Raw genomic sequence first — 21,660 nt, forward strand, 5'->3', positions numbered from 1 at the left:
AAAAAAATTTGGAATTATTTAATAAAAAAAAAACAGAATAGGTTTTATATTTTAGATTCTTCAAAGTAGCACATCTTGTTTAGATGACAGTTTTGCACGTCTTGGCTGGATTTTCTCAGTCAGCTTTATGAGGTAGAGTCACCAGGAATTCAGGCTTTCAGTTAACAGCTGTGCTGAAAAAGTTAATTACTTGCACTTCTTGCCCTCTTAATGTGTTTGAGAGCATCAGTTGTGAAGCTCTATCTGAGTAACGTAATATCCCATAACACGATAACTACTACTCAACTAAGTAAATAAAAAATGACTTTGAGAAATGAAGGACACAATCAAGCTGAAAAAAATCAGGAACTTTGAAAGTATCCTTATGTGCAGTTGCAAAGACCATCAAACATTATGATGAAACTGGCTCTCATCAGGACCGCTCCTGGAAAGGAACAGAAAGAGTTCCCTCTGTTGGACAGTATAAGTTCATCAGATTTACCAGCCTCAGAAACCACAAGTTAACAGCTCTCCAGATAAGAGCATCTAAATGCTTTACAGAGTATTTTGGTTTGTTTAACACTTTTAAGTCACTACATGATTCCTTATGTGTTCCTCTATATCCTGGGTGACTTTAGTATTCATTTACAATGTAGAAAAAAATAAAACATTAAATAAGAAGGTGTGTTGTTAAATTTATAATTTTAAAGTAACCCATTTATATCCTTAAACCTTGTCAAGTTATTTATTTGCCTAAACTGCTTGGTATGGAGGTCTATTAAAGCAATAACATTAATACATTTAATATAAAATAAAGAGTGGAATCTTAATTACACCAAACTTTCAAATGATCAGTCATTTTTAATTAATTTAAGACAACTAGTGAAAATGTGAAATAAAGCAGTGACTGACCATGGCCCACTCCCTGGCTCTAATCCTCATCCGGCTGTAGCTGCGGTCCTCAGCGTACAGAGCCGCCATCATGGAGCCGATGGAGGTTCCGCCCACCAGATCCACAGGGATCCCAGACTCGGTGAGCGCTCGGAGGATTCCCACCTGAGAGCAGCCCCTGAGATAGAGGAGATGAAGATGAGAAGTGCAGCATGGAGTCAATGAAGATGCAGAGTCTTAGCATGTCAGAAACCTCGGCCATCAAAGACTATCCATTATCAACAAGCAAGTCTGAATAGAAAGCACAGGACTGAGTGGAAATTAGAGCTGGACGATAATTCGATATCTGGACACATTTTTGATATATCAAAATCATTTAGAATCTGTGAGAGGGCCACATTAACCCATTAACTACATGCCAGTGTTCTGACATTAATACCTAAAGACTAAAGTAACACACATATATAATGTGATATAATACACATCATACCAAACAGCAGAACTTACTCTATCTACTCAGTACAGAAACATCATTCTGTCACATTCATGCCGGTATTGAAAGGTTAGTATTTAAGGACTTAAGCAAACTACAGCCATTATTCACATACAATATAAAAAAAAAAAAAATCTAATCTGACCAACGCAAATACATCCATCTGTTATTAAAAACAGCAAGTAATACAACTCGGAAAGACAGTGAACATCACTAATTAGCCATAGCAGCTAATCCACTATTGAGGTATTCATAATAAAAGTCCTTAAGCCAGATCGCAATAATGATAAAAACTCTTAAGAGTGTGGTTAACCTTTAACTTCTTAACAGGCCAGCATTTTTGTCAATATTCTGCCTGATATTACACACTTAAATCTTGAAGATTTCTATTTAGGCATTACATTAAAAGGTTTCATGTTTGATAATAAACATTACTCCAATTTTTTATTGTAATGGAAAAAAAAATGTAAGTAAATCTGCAACTTTAAAAATATAATGAATAACAATCATAAAATTGCCACTTTCCAGTGGACAGTTAATGTCCACTAAACCTTCGTTTTATTAAGGTTGTCTAGTTTGTATGTCTATTTTCAAAACTGAAGAATGTGGGTTTATTCCTGGTACTGATCTGGAATTATTAAATAGAGTAGAGAGAAAACAGGCAGCTTCTCCAAGTAACCTGTAGGAGATTTTAAAGCCCTCAAAGTTTTCAGAATGTAAATAACCTATTTTACCGCAGAGAAAAAGGATTTGTATCACCTACACTTGTAGCCTGTACACCTTCCATGGCCTGTAAAGGGGTTAAGATATATTTGAGCAGCCTATAATCTCCTAAAAATATCCTCTGCCACGTGACGGTCTAAAATAAATTGTAGCTGTTGTTACTAGGCACATAAAGCTACATAAAACTACAAAGAATTGTGCTGCGCTCGTTAAGAGGTATTCAGTATTTACAGTTTCTGTTACTGACTGATGTTTATTAAATAGCGCTCCTGTCAGTTTAGTGCATTCAAGCTGAACACAAAGAGCAGAACACTGTAGATTTCAGTATCCTGGTAGTGCCAGTGAGTGATGATGTACAGCACAGACGATGACTTTATACTGTTTATATTGATATCAGGATTTCGTCAAATCATCCAAAATTAAGAAATATATCATGACACACTGTTGAAAAGAGAGTTATAAATTGTCGAAACTGCTTTCTGATCATCTGTGCATCTCCTTGACCCTAGTACGAAGGTTCAGACACAGTGTATTGATCTATCTTTGGAATTCTTTGTTAAAGCCTCAGAGCAGGGGAGGAATAATATTTACACTGCATAAATCTATAACTAACATGCTCTCAAGGGAGAGGAGGAAAAGAATAGCAAACCAACCTTTAAACACCTTCTGCACAACGCAAAGAGAGACAGGATAGACAAACAAAGAGATCATCAGAGCTGCAGGTTAAAGAGGGAAAGGGAAAAACTAGATGGAGGAAAAGAGTAAGACAGAAAAAGAAGGGGAAGAAAAACAGCTAGAGAAAGAGTTAGATACAGAACTTCAACTGAACTGAAAAATTAGAATAATTGACAAAACATGGAACGAGAAGACAGTAGTGCAACTTAAAAAAGAGAAAAGTACATTAAAGCCATTTTTACATTAACAGAGGCAGGGAAATTACCAACAGGAGTAAATATCAATTCTACTGTAATATTTTTGCCTGAAAACATTGTAACAATGAATAAAGACCATAGTATAGTGTAGAGGAGTTTTTTTTTATTTAATGCTACTTTTATATAAGAGTCCTTTGAGGACACTAATGCTACACTCATTTTTAGCAACAACGGTAAATGATATTTTGTGTTCATTTTGTGTTCACTGATTGTTACATAGCACTTTCACACTATGCCACTGTTCTGATTGGATTTCAATGACACTAAAGCTATAAAGGAACACATGTGGAATTAAAATAAAAAAGTGTTAAACAAACCGGAATATGTTTTTCATTGCAACACTAACAAGTCACATGACAATTGGGAACAATTTGGACTTCATAATTCATAATCGTGCTAGAATACGGTTCTGCCCCCTCCCCACTCCCCTGCTGGCCTGCACTCACACTACGTTTAAACAATCCGTGCCCGAGCATCCGTACATAAAGCTGTCTGATGGGACAGACAGTCTTCCAGATTCCAAAACATTAGGTTGGCTACTTGGTTTAAGCCTGATTATTTTATCGATGGCATCATACCACGGGGATTTATACTTTTCATCTGATGAGCTGATGAGATTTACAGAGCACATCCCACACCTTTAGATACTGCAGGCGCAGTTTCTTCAGCTTGTCACGACATTGTTCAATAGATCTTTGGTATCCACTAGCTAGATGCTATTCAATAATTTGACAGAATACATCAGCTGTTTAATGTGTTGTTTCTAGCTGTTGCTGTATGCTTTTGTCATGATCTATGGTTGGGCATACGTACCGTGCTCGAGTCCAAGTGAACAGTGCTCTAGCCAACCTCCTCATGCAGGCCATGGCACAGTTCAGTGTGCCATCACACTATCACACTAGTCAACCAAGCTTTTTTTTTGGGAGGCAACCATCACTCCAAAGTTATATCCAATGTTCCCTTTCCATATTCATGTCCATCGAAAAGATATTTTATATTTTTAAAGTTATATTTATATGTAAGGTGAGTAATTACTTTTGAGATATTTTAAACAATGACTGTATAAAACAAGGAAGGTATGGTTTCATCCTCTTCAGTTCTAAAAAAAAAAATTAAACCAACACAAATTATTTTCCATTTTGTCAAATTTGCAACCAGAATATGCACAGGAAAAACCAGAGGCAACTTATTTATGCCAAGCTCAGACTACATGACTTTTTTTGTCCCTCACAATGTTCACTGTTCAATGTCAGATTAAGCAGTTATTTTCATTTTGCGTCGTTCTCGGAGGACTGGCAACACTACACGTAAGTCACCGACCAATCAGTTCATAGGTCATCGCAGGGGAGAAGCATAGAATCTGACAATCATGGCTACAGGAGCACTTTACGTGATGGAAGCGTTTTTGTGCTCAAAAAACAAAAAAAAAAGTGGAAAAGCGACTGTGGGCTCATTTTTTGGGTGACCCAAATGGACATTACATGCACATTCGCTCAAAATCTGACTAAAATCGTGTAGTCTGATCCGGGCATTAGTAGACCCACACCAGTTCCCCCTATTTGACCCTCAAACAAAATCCTGAAGAGAATTTATAGTTTCCAGACCTCAATTTGACTTCTCTGGTGCACTTAGGCCTCTTCACGCACATCTGGCTCCAGACTGTTCATAATGTTTTTCTATGGAGATTTATACTGAACTGCACTGCAGATTAATCCCCCTATTAAATCAACAATATCACTGATCCTAAGTACTGACACAGACACGTCTGATACGGTCACATCGGCTTAAGTTGTTCAAATTAGTATTTTTGAAAGGGGTGGGTACCTGGCCCCTCCTCCTCCCAGCACCAGAGCAATGGCGTTTCCAGTCAAGACTCGTGCCAGCCGGGAAAAGTCTGAGTGGCGGTCTGCAGGCTTCTGGAACACCCGCTGGTACATCTCTCTCTGTAAAGAAGGAGCACAGAGCACAGTGACTGATGGGTAATAATCTTCTGCATGCTGTTAATAATTCAACAGTGAATTTGAGAGCTGGCTGGAGTTTTGGGATGCTGTATGAATCTTTTTATAAGTGATGTTCCCAACACGCCTACTGCTGAAAAGACTCCGGGAAACTGAATCCTGGCATAGACTAGAAATGCCTAAATAACCAAACTCTCCTCATCTATTTCTAACCACTGACAGAGCTGAGAAAGTCTGGGAGGAGTTGAAGCCCGTCTCTTTAAACCACACAATTCCACAGTAACGATCTGTATGTGCTGCATGTGTTAACAGCCTATAACCATGAGAAAACAATGAAGATATGACACTTAAATTCAGCTTCTTCTGTCACTTTGCAGGTGTGTTTGGGGTCATTATTATGCGACCAAGTCCCTGAAAGTCAGGGATCATGCTCTACATCAGAATGTCACAGTACATGTTGAAATTCAGTTCCTCACAGTACAGGAAAAGGAAATGACGAAGTTGACTATTTTTCTGTATTTGGTGGAATAAGAGGGTAATGAGTTGCAAATGGTTAGGAACCCACGGCCTGGGCCATCTTTGTGGAGAGCAACAATTCTGTTTCTTACATCCTCAGAGAGTTTTCTTGCCATGTGTGAGAGAACTGTACCCAAAACACCAAATTCAACAGCCTTGCTCCACCACATTCATACCTGATACATTGTAACAGTAATGATTTAGATGTTAAATGGATAATTGGGCACAATTTGACCATTTTCAATTTGAGGTGTACTCACTTTAGTTGCCAGCAGTTTAGACATTAGTGGCTGTGTGTTGAGTTGTTTTAAGGGCACAGTAAATGTACACTGTTATACAAGCTGTACACTGACTACATTACATTGTATCATAGTCAAGTGTCAAATCTTCAGTGTTGACCCATTAAAAGATATAATAAAATATTTACAAAAATGTGAGATGTGTACTCACTTTTGTGAGAAACAAATATATATGATTGTGGAATGAGAATGAAAATAAGAGAACCACCAAAGATGTGCTCCTAGTTTCTAAAAAGCCTTATAGAGGTTAAGTCTAGTGTTATATTTGGGGTTAGGGTTGGAAAAAAAGTATTATATTGAACATATCACTGCTATCAGAACAAAACCATGCACACTATTTGATCAGAATTGTTGGGACACCTGCTCATTTATCATTTATTCTGAAATCACAAGTATTAAAAAAAGGGTTTATCCTGTTGTAGTACCTGTTGAAAACCTGTTGTATTAGTTTTCCACCAGGTGTTGGATATATGCAGCTAGCATAAAGGTTCTGATGCCATGACACAGGAAGAGGAAGTTAAATAATTTAGAAAGTGTGTTATTGTTCAGTAAGATGACATGCTGATGGACTGCTCCACAATACATCTGTATCTGCATTAATATATTGTCTTCTGTGGCATTGTCTGTATGTATATTTATAACATAATATTCATCTTTACTTATGTTTCGACATTTATTGTGTGTAATGCCACCTCATTCATCCTCAACTCCCCAATTAATCCCAAAAGTATTGGATGGAACTCCATAATTCCAGAGAACACAGTTCCACAGCATAATGCTTACTGGGGGCTTTATAACCCTCTATAGCCCATGCCTGGAATTAGGCATGGAGCCAAAATTAGAAATATTTCACTACATGGACTAGACAGGATGTTTGTGTTGTACTAAATGGAGAATCCACAAACATACGGACATAGAGTATCTCTACACCTAAACATCCAATGGAAGTCAATGTAAAATAAATAAGCTGATATGTGTGAATGTTACCAGTTTGGGAAGGCTCCTCTTGGAGAAGACCCTGCGGGGGCAGGACAGGTGCAGGTGTCTGGAGAGCCAGCTGCGCATGTTGAGCCACTCGGCCGTTCCTGTGGGTGGAGGACCATCCTCACGGTGTAGCAACACCAGCTGCTTCTGAGCCCTCACTGCACTACCCTCCAGCATCCGCTCCAGCTTATCAGAGAGAAAATATCAGGTGTTATTCTGACGGCTTTTAAATGACAGCTTTTAACACTGATCAGCAGGGCTGCCTTCAGGGCTGAGGGCAGGGGTGGAAAACCTCCACTGCACACTGGTTCACACATCTACTAAACCTGCTAATTGGGTTCGATTGAGTTTAATTGGAGTTAATTGTGTGAGTTTGAGCAAATGAGCCAGGCCAAACCTAACTTCGAGCAACTGATTTTAAAATACACAATATTTGTGGCTACACAAATAGTTGTACCCAGAATAAAGTGTGGGATGTTTGGGATTGCAATGATATTAAGAAATAAGATAAATGTTACCAAAATTAGACTTATATGGGGAATTTAAAAAGTATTGTGTCCAGCATGTGTAACGCTGCAGCATGCGAGACGTCTCAGCATAGAGAGGTTCCTAATGGAGTCCTGTGATAATTTACCCCAAACAGCCCCAATATTCTCGCACAGTTCCTGTAGATTGTGTAGTAGGGGTAGAGTGTTTATAGAGCATCCAATAGCATCCCACACTTTTTCAATCAGAGATAGGTCTGGTTATGCAGCTGATCATGGTAGTAGATTCTATGTCTCCATTGAAAGCTCTTGAGTATGGCAGCAGCATGTGGATGAGCACTGTCCTGTTGGAAGAGTGCACTGAAGCACTGTACGAAATTGCACCCCACAAAATGACAAAAGCAGGACTCGTCACTGAAGATGATCCTTTGATACAACACGACAGTCTAACACAACTATCCACTAAATTTGATTCCTGTTGGTTGATTCCTCCTGGGTGCAACTATTTTACTGAAGATGAGTGTTTATAATTTTAAACTACATAGAGGATTGTGGCCTACGCAACAGCATACACAAAGCAAAAGTTGGCTCATTTCCAAAGGTCATTAAGGGTGTTTTCATACCAGCACTATTTGGTCCGGTTAAAACAAACCCTGGTCCGTTTGTAACTTTAGTGCAGCTCGATTGTGGTGAGAACGTGATCCAGTCTCAATCCGAGCCAGCTATTAAATATAGTCCATTTATTTGAGCTAAACTGCTGATAAGGCACAGTTTAAACTGATATACTAGCCAGATAACTCTAATTACCACAACTATGAACAAACTGCTTCACTGCTCACAGCCGCGTGATGCGGTTTACTATGTGTACTGGAACACAGAATCTTCTCTCTATATTTACTTTTAGCTCTGACCTATCAGAAGACACAGCCTGCTCATGTGGTTTATTGGTGTGCATTTTGGTGCATTTAGGTTCATGCCTGTGTGAAACTAGACCAAATAAAGGAAGACACGCTCCATGTAAACAAACTCATCAACTGATTTGAACCAGATAAATGTCCAAATCTAGAATTAGCTATTTCTTAATCTGCTTTCTTGTCTGTACTTGTGTTCTTGCAAATGACTCATTGTGTTCTTACTCCTTTTGTATTATCAAGTATGGATCAGGAGTTTTGTACCAGTATCACGCAACAGTGGAGGAGAAAGCTCACACACAAGTTAAACATCTTTAAATATTTGTACTTTTTACTATTTTGAGATGAGAATGTAGGTGTTTAGACTTACAACAGCCAGCTAGAATGCCTCTCTAGCTAATCTGGGTGATTGGGTCATCAGATCTCATGTTACAGTTCCATGAGAACAGTCCTATCTTGAGCCATACATTTTCAATTTCCTGCTGTCTGTAATGTATCAACTCATTTTGTGTATAACAGGTTCATCTGTGTGTAAATATGGAGATTGTTCCAGCGCTGAGGGTCAAGTAAAGTTTAAAGCTAGCTGTATTAAATATGCAGAAGGACACTCCTGGCAAGTACGCTAGTCTAAAGTCTGCGTACTCTATATTGGTAAACAGATACTGACTTGCTCCACACGTCTGCCTGTACCTCTGTTCTGAGAACACTGGATCCACCTCTCCAAATCGTTCTTCCAGAGACAAAATTACCTCCACCACGACAGGCCCATTTCACCGTGTTTCAACTTCAGCTCTTACACAGACACACAGCTCGGCTTTACCCCTCCAGTCAGTTAAACCCAACAAGCAAACACATCATCTGTGGAGCTGCTGTTCCACACACACCTCTAATCCCACTTCAAACAGACACGGGCTGCCAAAACCTGGGTACCTGGAATAAACCCTGCTGCAGAACACTGCCATGACAGAGGCGCTGGATCTGTGTGCTCTGGAGAGTAATGTGTGTTTTAGTCATGTGATTTGTTTATTTGTTACAGTGTACCAAATAAAAACAAATATTTGATGATTTGGATTGATGAAAATCTGTCTTTTACAACACACTGACAACCCCAATTCAGCTTGGAGCACAAGAATTATATTATGTTATGTGTCATACACTACCTGGCCAAAAAAGATCCCCACCTGGATTTAACTAAGCAAATAGGAAAGAGCCTCAAATTGGATAATTACTGCATGGATGATTATGTTGGCATAACTGGCAACAAGTTATTTAACTCTTACTGATGTGTAGTTTCTCATTTGTTAAACAATCATGTGAAAAGACGCATCCTGTGGTTGTGGAAAAGATGTAAACCGTTTCAGAAAGGTCAAATTACTGGCATGCTTCAAGCTGAGAAAACATCTAAGGAAATTTCTGCTGAAAGTACTAAAATCAGGTTTAGAACTGCCCAATACATTATTAAAAAGTGGAAGAACAATGGGGAAACATTATCTTTGAGGAAAAATGTGGTCAGAAAAAAATCTTAAATGATTGTGACCAGCGATCTCCTAACGTTTGGTCAAAACAAATAGTAGAAAATCAACACTAGATCTCAGGGATATGTTTTAATAGTGAAAGTAAGAGCATTTCCACACTCACATCGTCTCTTAAAAGTGAAGCCACCACAGGTCGGGCAACCCCTGCTGTTTGGTTGCAGAAAGCTGTGTAACCCCACCCATCCTCATAGGTTTTAATGGCAAAACAGACAACTTTCAATCACGTTTTTTCTAATATACTGCAATTCTACCTCCATTATTTAAATACAACAGCTAGTGTAACCTCTGCTTATATTGTCAAATTTTTATATGCCCACAGAATTTGTTTTTAAAAACGTTATTCAGCTCTATTCACAAAAGATGTGGTTATTGTAAAAGTGCTGGTTATGGGCGGAACCAATAACAGACCGTCAGCTCCGCTCCGCTCTGCAGCCTGTGACCGCGAGGCAGCCCTCAGGTGCTGAGTTATTCAAATGAGTAGGCTGTCTCTCCACAGTCTTTCTCCCTCTTCTGGTCTCTACTGCACAGACTCGGGTTTCAGGATCGCCAACAAGGCGGAAGATTTTGGCTTCATTTTCATTGAATGAATGGGAACGGAGACACTCTGGGAAAGGCATCTATCTTTTTTTACAGTCTCTGGTCCAGATTTACCCTGTTCCAGAGTGATGGAGCATTAGCGTAAGAAGAAAGTCGGCTGAAGTGATGCCTGTGGTGGGCAGTGCTCTGAGGACATAAGGTTACTGCAGTTGGTCAGGTCTAGGTTCAGCAACAGTATATGCTCCAAGTCAGCTGACTACTGCGTTTTTTCGTCCCTAATTATTCCAAGATTACAATGTCAGGATTCATGGGGCCCAAATAGTGAAAGAGTGTATAGGGTTTAGGGAGCATGAGATCATCATTTTCACACATGGATTGGCCATCACAGAGTCCAGACCTTAACCTCATTGAGAATGTTTGGGATGTACTGGAGAAAACTTTGCGCAGTGTTACAAATCTCCATCATCATTACAAGATCTTGGTAAAAAAAAAAATGCAACTGTTTCCTTTTTTTGGCCAGGAAGTATTATCTATCACTTTTAACCACACAACATATGGACAAAATAACAGAGACACCTGCATATACATTGTTTCTTCTGATACTCAACACATCTCAAACATATTAAATGGGGCACCATCACTGCAAAGAGGGGCTTTATAACCCTCTAACCCACTTGTAGCATCAGGCATGGGGTAATAGGTTCAAGTTTGGTTTTCTGCTCCAGAAACTCCTGTTCTACTAGTAGCACTATTCTACAAGCAACAGACAAACTATGTGCGTTCATTTGCAAAGCAAATGTGTCAGCAATAGAGGAAACTTATAGTAGATGAATTCATTCTTAAGAAACGTAGCTGCATGAAATACAAAAGCTTATTACTAGCACAATTCAGCTTAATATTATAATGTCTTTCCAGTAATACTAAATCTGAATTAAACCCAAACACTATTACTAACTTTAATATAATCCCTAAATGGGCCCCCACTATGGGTGGGACAATATATCGATATTGTGATTGTATCGTTTCGACTGTATCGCATACTATAAATATGTGGCCTCAAATATGATTTTTTTTTTTTAAACATACACTCTAAACGCCTTAAGAATAGCACCCCCTAATAAGACATACTAAATTTACTGCTTCATTACTCCACGTGGTGCATTAATCAAATGCACAGGGTAAATCTGCAGTAGTTCTGGGAGATTTTCACGATTAAATCAGTTAATTCGAATTACAGTTTTAATGCAATTTCAAAATGGAGTAATCATGATTTTACATCTTTACATACAGAGATTTTATCTTTTTAATCTAAAATATCTGAAAACGCTTCTCATGTCTGAAGTGTTTATCCATCTAAACTTGGTTAACAGCGCCTCCCACAGACCAGCGCGTGCAGATGAAGCCTGAGCTCGTACCGGAAAAAAAGCTCCAGCACTGTTCCAGCACTCTCGGTGGGATAAAGCATATATTTAGATAGAAATAAATTTTACCGTTTCTAAAAACTGCAGCATCATTGCTCTCCAGTGAGGATCCGTGATACATTGTGGAAAACAATAATAATCTCTTCTTCAAAGTTTCTTTTGTGACTCGTTTAGTGGGTTATTTCTCAATTTTCAGTCACAGACCCACGTTCTGAAGTTTAATCCAGTGTCCATCAGTGTGTGAGTAACTCAGTGGATGTTATAAAATATATAATTATATATAATTATATTATTATATATATATTGTATAATATAATTGTTTTTTTTACAGGTAAACCTAGTTTTGAACCATTTCTTTGTCTTCTGTATTTTTTGAGGGGGGGGGGGTGGGGGTGGGGGTGGGGGACATTGATTGTAATCAAAAATCAGATTTTTTTTTTTTGTGGGGGAAAAAAAAAAAGAAAAGATTATTTTTTTTAGGCCATAATCGCCCAGCATTAATCTGTGGTGAAGAATATTGGTTGGTTTTGAGGAGTATTTTATCCTCTTCAGTAACAGAGATGCAGTGACGTATCGTGGAAAATCATCTAGTGATATATCAAATATTACAAGATCACGGTATCATGATATCATTGTAATTATGGGAAACATTTCAAGATAATATTGTATCAAGGGACGTGCTGTGATTCCCACATCTAGCCAGCACCATACTGCCCTGTGTATGATTACAGGATGATTACTGGATTACCTCGCCCACCGCTGGGTCCTGCTCCCCAAGTCCAACAATGATGATGCAGTCAGCCTGGCGAATACAGCGCTGCGTCCAGGGGGTGAGGGTGCCGTCGGTCTGGTATAAAACAATACGGTGAATATCCTCCTGCTGGCCGAGCCAACTCGACAGCCTGTACTCGTGCACACTGGAGGAATAAAGAACAGATTAAATTAACACCTTATAAACACTCACACTAGGGCTTCACATTATCATCAATCACTTCTTCTCTGCACTCCTGCACAATAACAATCACGTGAGGCAAATTAAATCAGACACATCATGATACAACATGATTTATACACAATGAAAGAAAATAAATAAAAAATTCACCCTGTTCTCATTCTTCACTATATACAGTGGTTTCAAAAAGTATTTGTCCCCTTACATGATTTTGTTTTTGCATTTTTTTCATATTTACATTTTTCAGATAATCGAATTTTTTTAAATATCAGACAAAGATAACCTGCGTAAACATAAAAAGCACTTTTTAAATGAAGATTTCATTTAACAAGGGAAAAAACTATCCAAACCAATCTAGTCTTTATGTAAAAGTGTGGGCCCACTTTAATTAATCACACTTTTTGGAAATCTGAGTTCAATTTTACTACTAACCACAACCAGGCCGGATTATTGCCACACCTGTAGAATCAAGAAAACACTTAAATAGAACCTGTCTGACAACATGAAGCAGCTAAAAGATCTCAAAAAGCAACACATTATACCAAAATTTAAACACAGCAAAGTCATTGACAACCGTCAGTCTGAAAAATATTAAAGTAATTTCTAAAGCTTTAAGATACCAGCAGACCACAGTGATTCACTATTATTCACAAATAGGGGAAACATGGGACACTTGTGAACCTTCCCAGGAGGAGCCAGCTGACCGAAGTTTCTCCAAAAGGGCATGAACAACTCATCCAGGAGGTCACAAAAGAACCCAGAACAACATTTAATGAACTGCAGATCTCACTTACTTCAGTAAGGGTCAGTGTTGATGATTCAATAATAAGAAAGAGACTGGGGGGAAATGGTCTCCATGGGAGAATTCCAAGGCAAAACACACTGCTGATCAAAAATAACACAACAGCCCATCTCATACTTTCCAAAACACATCCTGATGGTAACTATATTTTGGACTGACCGAACAAAAAGGTGTCTCCTGTTACACCTGGCGTACAAATACATTTTCACTCAGGGCTAGATTGGTTTGGATATTTTTTCCTTGAATATTTCGATTATCATTAAAAATTACTTTTTATATTTACTAAGGTTATCTTTGTCTGATACTAAAGAAAAACCAAAGAAATCTATAGGGGGGCAAATACATTTTCACGCACCTCTATCTACCAGAGAAAGGTTATATCTGCTCTACTCAATACTTCAAGCCAGTAACATATATACAAAAGAAATAACATAAGTATTTTTAAATCTTTATTTAAAAAATACTTATGTCATTTCTTTTGTATATATGTTTATATTTTTAGTTTATATGCAGCACTAAATATTTACAGATTTTTTTGTTTCTACTGAAACATTCTACTGAATGTTTAAAACAGTCATATTGAATAAAATATTAACATTTATTTTGCAAACGTAACCTAAAATATTGTGATATAATTTTAGGGCCATATTACTTACCCCTACTGCTAAATATAATTAATATTATATAAAATATTATATAAATAAATATTAAAATCGCAGAGCAACAAACATCATAACGTTTGTGTATTTTGAAAATATATTTCAAACTGTTGAAAAGTGAAAAAGAAAATAAAAAGAAAAAGCGAATAAAGAAGCTCAGTCAGAGAATGCATGTTAAATCCTGATGGAGGTCTTTGATTTTGAAAGTACCACACTTAGATTGTAAATGTCGTGCCCTGATGACACTGAAGATCACTGTTGATAATACAGCAAAAACAAAAAGTGAAAAAACCCTCAAGAGACATTTAAATAAACCAGCTTCAATAGTAATAATATAACAACTAAAGAGAAAAGAAAAGAGAGAGATCATTTAGAGTGCACTGAATCTCAGAGGAATGACTGCGGAAGTGGTTCATGATGTATTTACATATCACTCAACACAAGCTCTTTCATCTTCTTCACCAAACCACCTCTTTTATGTGTAAAGGCAGGTCTGGGAACTTCCTGTTTTGAGTCTTGGCTCATAGTTTTTACTCATTTGCATTGCAGAAATCAATATGCATGCATTAAACATTCTGCATCAACATCAACACTATGCTGCATCACGCCACAAACACACCTGTCCAGTGCTGCAGAGCCCAAGCGCTGTTTGATGATGTCACTGTTCAGGAGGAGTGTGGGACCTGAAGGATGAATAAAGAACATTATTACAGATGCAAGTCTCATGTAAATAGTATGATTTTCTCTTTGCACTGCCACATTTGAAATGAAAGAAGAAATGAACACTTCTGTATACATAATAGTAAAACTCAGATTCTAGAATCCCCCTGCTCACATTCTCAGATGAGCAACTCCCCACTTCTGAGTTCCTTTAAAGCCCCAATAGGTAGGATTTCCTTGATTTTTGATATTTTTAAAGAAGTAAAATTACAGCCTCAAAACCCAAGGAAAACAGCAGAACAACAGTAATCAAATCTTTAATCAGACATTTTATTGTTTTTTAAAAGGTAAATAAGAGCAAATTTATCTGTAACTGGAAATAACTGTGCAAAACTGTCTTTGATTATATGGTCACTTGTGTTTTTGAGCTATACAGCATAAACATATATAATCAGAAAAATTAACCTGCAATTGCCTTTGTGTCCAGAGTTGAAAAAAGTTGAATTAATGTAAATGTTACTTTAATCTATTTGTTTTTACTTTATTATTTTTTTTATTAAGGTCTGTTTAATATTTAGTGCAGTTTTCTCAGAACCCACAGAGTCCCAGGGTGGTTGTACTTTTTTATTTAGCATACTAAAATATTTTTTATATTGGAAGCCCAATATCTGCTCTAATTAATATAAAGTTAGTTTAACTGTAAAATGGTATAATATTATTATTATGCTAGTATTTTATTACTGTGGCACAGTTCCTTTGGGAGCCCAGAAGCTGGAAAAAGGCATTTTCTATTGTGCCCTTTAAAAATGACAAAATTATTGTTTATCGCAAAAATTTCAGGGATAATATATCGTCCTGAAAAGTTTGTTATCGTGACAGACCTAATCCAAAGAGATTAATAATAATATTTATCCGCTGGTTTGTTTAAAGACTGTTTCAGGTTCCGGCAATTGGTCTGAAAGTCTATCCATTGGTCTGAACCATCTAGAAAAGTGTTTTTTACTCTGCAGATGAACTGAAAAAATGGTTCAGTAGACTGGGACTGCGAATATCTCTTTAGGTGGGACCAAACTCTGGTGCTTTGGTCTGGACCATGGTTCACCCCCCTTTTTATATGCCTCTTAGTTTGGTTCAGACCCAAACTGTGGGCCAAACAAGGCAGGTTAGGAAGGAACATAGTCAAAACTGATGCAAGCCCAGGCCTGGGGCCCAAATGCAACGTGACACCCAACACTAAACCCTGATCAGATTCTCCGACACTTAACCCTGTCTGTGTGAGTGTAAATGAAGAGGCCTGCAGTTACCGATCGCTATGAGAGCGTGCTGCAGCTCCAGCGTGAACGCAGTCAGAGGGACCTCCTCAGACACAGGCAGCACAGCCACGGTGGACAGGTTAGAGGCTGGATTCCCAGCATCCCACTTACTGCCGGGAGTGTGCAGAGCCAGACTGCGAGCTGGAAAAAAAACACAGCAGAATCACAATTAGCATCACTCATTAACCAAATAAGTTTTCCACACTCAAGGAATTAGTTCTGGCTCAGAGAAAGCATAATCAAAATCTAAATAAATAAACAAACAAGTAAATAAATAAATAAAATACAAATTAACAGACACACAAACTCAGAAACAGCTTAAAAACAATTGAGCATGAAATAGTTTTTTCATTAAAGCAATTTCTCCAAGATTAAGCAGCGTTTTCCCCCAATCTGCATCAGTTAATTCAAAGTAAATGCTGCATTAGGATTGATTACATTTATTTTTTCCAACATATTTAAAAACCTTTGATCCAGACCTACACAATATATGGCTTTAGCAGCATCATCTTAATGTGCACAAGTGCAACAATCACATCGCAGGACACACTGTTCTTATCTGCCTGATATTGTTTATTTTACTCTATTAGTGAATATGTGGAACATATTAATAATATATTTGTGTGACATACTGAGTCACTGACTTCTGGAAAAAAAATGGTTAAAAAAAAAAAAAAAATCGCTGTTTTAACATCATGCAGCCCAAATGTGATCTTTAGTTTTTCAATGGAGTGTTCATTTTTGGACTTGATAAAACACAGCGGATCAACACCAGCAGATGACATGACTCTTTAAACCATCACTGATTGTGGAAACTTCACACTAGACCTCAAGCTGTTTGGACTGTGAGTCTCTCCACTCTTCCTTCATGCTCTGATCCCTTCATTTACAAATGAAATGCAACATTTACTGATTATCAGTGTATATAAATTTATATATAATGACGTTCTTAATGGTTAAGTCATATTGTGCTGTGTTGGTAAGTGTTTAATAAATATTTTTAAATGGTAGTTTTGTAATAGCTTTTTCTTGATTTTTTTTTACAGATTTCACCATACATCAATGATTCAACATGTCATTATATTAATAATGATTAACATTGTACTGAAAATTGGAATGAAATAAATGTAGTGGATATGTCATAGAAAATAAAAATAGTCCAAACTGTCTTTAGTAATCAAGCTAAGTTATCAAACATTATGTGTATCCTCTTGTGATATGATTATTGCACGTGTACCAATTGTGATGATGCTAAAGCAATATAATGTGCATCCCTAAGGACCTAGCACTCGCATTCGCCCTTGCACTTACACACCTGTCAGAGGCCCATTAACTTGTTGAAGGATCTTCTGCCCAAGCAGATGAATGAGCCGTGTGACCACCTACACACATCACAGTAAGAGAAAAACACAAGGAAAGAGCATGGATGAACATGAAGTGTGAAAGTGAAGAATGAGGAGTGTTAAATGAGATCAGGTCCCAGCAGAAGTCTGTAGTGAATCAGTGACCTGAGGGAATTTCCTCTTGATGGAGCTGAGTGCTCCCTCCGGCAGCTTGGCGAGTTCTGAGTCTCGTACGGCATGTACGGTAGTGGCTCTGTTCTGATGGGTTAGCGCCTCCACCTGTTCAAACAGACACAAAGAGCATCTTCAGCTGCTGCTGTTACTTTCTCTCAGCTGTAATAAAGGGAAAAAAGTAAATCCTGAAAATAATCATTTAAAATAAAACTAAAATACCTTTATAACGAAAATCATTACAAAATCAATAAGTACATTTCACACGTTTATAGACGTTTACAATTTTATACACACTTTTTATATACACAATTATATATATATATATATATATATACTAGTGCTAGTACTAGTGTTGTCAATGTTAACATATTTAGTTGAAATTATTTTACCTATTTGTCCTGTCGTATTTAGTTCAGAAGGTAGATAACTTTTAATTTATATTAAAATATATATTCTTTGCACCCCCCTCTCCATCACGCTATCTCTCTCTCTCTCACACACACACATACACCTAACATTTGAATATGTATTATTATAAGTTTAATGTGATTTATTTATTTATTATTTACTGAGATTAATGCGATTTCAATCACTTCCACGGCCACAGGTGTATAAAAGCAGTAGCTAGTCATGCAGACTACAATGTCTACACATTAGTGAAAGAATGGGTCCCTCACAGGAGCTCAGTGAACTCTAGCGTGGCCTCGTGATAGGATGCAGCACCTGTGCAACAAGTCCAGTCGTGAAATTTACTCACTATTAAATATTCCACAGCCAACTGTCAGTGATATTATAACACAGTGGAAGAGACTGGGAATGACAGCTACTCTGTGCTCTGTCAGTGTAAAATAACAGAGCGGGGTCACCGGATGCTGAGGAGCATGAGGCACGAATTACAGATCTTCAAACTTCATGTAGCTTTAGATTAGCTCAAGAACAGTAGAGTGGAGAGAGATTCATGGAATGGCTTTCCATGGCTGGGCTCATATCACCAAACACATCACAGTCGAGCCGATACTCTTTCAAATATAGTGTATAATTGATCATGATTTCCTGCTGAAGCCACAAACCTCCCCATTTTTAAAAGATGGTCACCATTAACACAGCCAACGCTAAAAATCTCCTTGTGACGTTCCTTTTTTCTTAATGTACTGTCCCAGTCCAATGTTTGGACACACCACCTCATTCAGTGTTTTTCTTTATTTAATTTATTTTTTACATTGTAAATTAATATTAAAAGACATGAAAACAACTAAAGGACACACATGGAATTATGTAGAAAACATTAAAAAAAGTGTTCATCCTCCGCATTATTCCCCTGATCTAAACCTGATGAACTGAGATTTGGGATGAGCTGGAGCTTCACAGCGTGAAGGTGTGAAAAGCAGCACTTATTGTTCAGCACCTCCAGGAACTCCTTCAAGATGCTGAGAAAACTATTCCAGAAGACTCTCCCTCATAAAGACACAGAAAAAATAGATCAGTCCTCAAAGATAAATATGCTACTTAGAAGAATCTTAAGTGTAAAACATATTCTGGTATAGCTCCCAGATTTATATTTGCACTAATTCGGATAGTCTATCCACTCTGATCTCCTTAAACCGCTATCTACTATTGAGTCTGTTGGTAATATTACTGTATCTATCGACAGATCAAGTGTTTCTCCATCTGCACAATAAATCTTCATAAATCTTTACTTTAAACTCATCTCTTAAGAGAAGCTTATTGCTGTTAATATAGTTTTATTGAATATCTGATTTTATTGTACGTTACTCCTCACCTTCTTTTCCTTGTACGTGTTTTATTTGTTACATGTAAAAAATTGCTATATGCATTATTCTTGTGCTTAGTTTTATTAATATTGCTTCAGTATTAAATGTAAAAATGTAAAATGTAAAAAAAAAAAAAAAAAAAAAAAAAAAAAAAAAAAAAAAAAACATGTTGAATGAGAAATGGGTGACCAAACGTTCACTGGTACTGTATGTGTACATAACTTTTACATTATTAAAGAAGGAGAAAAAAAAAAGAATTTAGGTTATTATACATGTTATTGATCAGCCATCCCACTTGCAGTGTATGTTGTGAGTCATTTTGCTATGTGCTATATGTATTAAATATAAAATGTGCTGTATTGTGATGAATCACATTATTACTTGTCGGGTCTTTCACATTTTCAAAATCAGTTGAGAGATTGAAAAGGTACTATAGTGTTCCATAAGATTGCATTAGTGGACAATTATTTTTATGGATGACTGACTAACCATCTTTCATTAACAAAGAAATAGAAGGACTGTATACTATAATAATTTCCTGATGGCAGTAAACTGTTGACTTAAGTTTATTTTAATGTTTTACTCATAGTTCTGTTCACTCTCCATCACCTATTTTTCTGCTTTGCTCTAAAAATAAAAGTTATTTTTCTTTAGGAAAGTAGGACATGTGTACAGAACCACTGCCACTGAAAATAATCCCAGGATTCTCCAAATAGCTCTCATTAAAGCTGAATCCGGCACAGTTAGGACCCTGACCTTTAGAGAGATGGCCGTGACGTCGAGAGAAGAGTAACTAAATTTGGAGCTGCACATTAGGAGGCTATGACACTGTTCCCCCAGACAAAGCATTTACGCCAGCCTTCACCACGCGTAACCATGGCATCGGCATGGACAGGTATTCTTAGAAGCATGGGCATCACCACAGAGACGCACAAGATACGAGCCAATCACAGTGCGGTTGGTATTAATAGCTATCCGGGGGAATCACCCAGGAGAGAGTTACCTAACACCTCCAGCTCTTCTCCTGAGGCCACAGACCCACAATCACCTGATAAATACAGCTAGGCTAATGCTAACCCCTGCACGGTACACCTGCCCCTCGCCCACACACATGATTCACTCAGTCTGAGGCCGCAGTCGAGGAAAGGAAGAGCCATAAGAAACTTTAGCTTTCAGTGTGTTTATTCAGATTCACTGAACAATGTTCACTACTTTCTTGTCTTGATATTTTCCTTGCATGACAAAGAAAAATGTGTGCCAGATTTTTCGGACTGTTGTAAAACGCACTAAAAATCCTTTTTTAAAGCATTTAAATCCAGTGTAATCTCATGTATGAATTTTATCAGTCAGGTATTAATGAGCAGTAAAGACACTCAGCTGAAGTACAGAGTTATACAGGATTTTCAGTTTAGTTCTCCAGCACGAGACTGGAGCAGTATTAGCATTCGCCGCTAACCGCAACGCTAGCTCTTTTGCAGCTCCGAGGTGAGTATATCGGACTGTAGTCTGTGGGTTTACTAGGGATGCAACGGTTCTCGTATTTTATCGAACTGTTCGGTTCAGCCTGTTCGGTTCGATACACCCAGATAGACCGCGGTATTCGGTGCGCGCAACGAAACAGAACGAACAAATCTTTCTTTCTTTCTTCACCTATTATTTAATAAAAATGTGTAAGAACAGCTAAACACAGCGCTGCAACTCAACCGCGGACAAGTGGAGAAGCTCACATGTGCGCCCAGAGCTGCGTGATTATAACATTCTAATTGGTGAATTTTTTTAAACAGTTTAATTTGTTATTTAAGGTTATAATAGTTCTGAATGTTTCTTTATAATTTAATTTAATTTTCTCCTCTAATTCGGTTACTGTTAATTATAATAATTTTAATCGTTTTTAGAGTGGATTTGCTAGTTTTTATTAGTTTCTTACACATCAGATGAGATCAATCTGAGAAACACATAAACAAACTCAAAAACTCAATAAACTTTACAGGTTTCACTAATTTTCACCAAAATTATCAACTATAAGTGAGAGAGAGAGAGAGAGAGAGAGAGAGAGAGAGAGAGAGATTTATCAGTTCATTCTCCCTCATGGGGTGTTCTGGTGTATGAGCTACTCACAGGTCAAGGTTCTCACAGCTGGACTTATAGGTGTGTAGTGTATCTCCTGTTTCACTACAGAATATGTGCTTTTATCTCCCACATGCTCATATTCTAATCCCATTCTGCAGCTTCCTTAGTGTTTTCTGTCGTTATTTTGCGGCTAGCGCAAGCGCTAAAAACAAGAATGTACGCAACGGACCACGCATTAAACAGATGCTTAT

General features: G+C 37.6%; 1 protein-coding gene across 3 annotated transcripts in view; it reads right to left on the bottom strand.

Moving 5' to 3' along the window:
- pnpla7a (patatin-like phospholipase domain containing 7a) overlaps positions 1-21,660 on the bottom strand; it is a 67,778-nt gene that overhangs the window by 16,440 nt on the left and 29,678 nt on the right. For all 3 annotated transcript variants that reach the window (XM_049466403.1, XM_022676486.2, XM_022676484.2), the window contains exons 20-27: positions 17,559-17,672; positions 17,366-17,432; positions 16,042-16,191; positions 14,697-14,760; positions 12,413-12,581; positions 6,779-6,961; positions 4,843-4,961; positions 892-1,048 (exon numbers count right to left, since the gene is read on the bottom strand). In XM_049466403.1, coding sequence (XP_049322360.1) covers positions 892-1,048; positions 4,843-4,961; positions 6,779-6,961; positions 12,413-12,581; positions 14,697-14,760; positions 16,042-16,191; positions 17,366-17,432; positions 17,559-17,672 — 1,023 coding nt within the window. The remainder of the gene's footprint in view (positions 1-891; positions 1,049-4,842; positions 4,962-6,778; positions 6,962-12,412; positions 12,582-14,696; positions 14,761-16,041; positions 16,192-17,365; positions 17,433-17,558; positions 17,673-21,660) is intronic.

Source organism: Astyanax mexicanus, chromosome 17, assembly GCF_023375975.1.
Source record: "Astyanax mexicanus isolate ESR-SI-001 chromosome 17, AstMex3_surface, whole genome shotgun sequence".
Classification (NCBI taxonomy): domain Eukaryota; kingdom Metazoa; phylum Chordata; class Actinopteri; order Characiformes; family Acestrorhamphidae; genus Astyanax; species Astyanax mexicanus.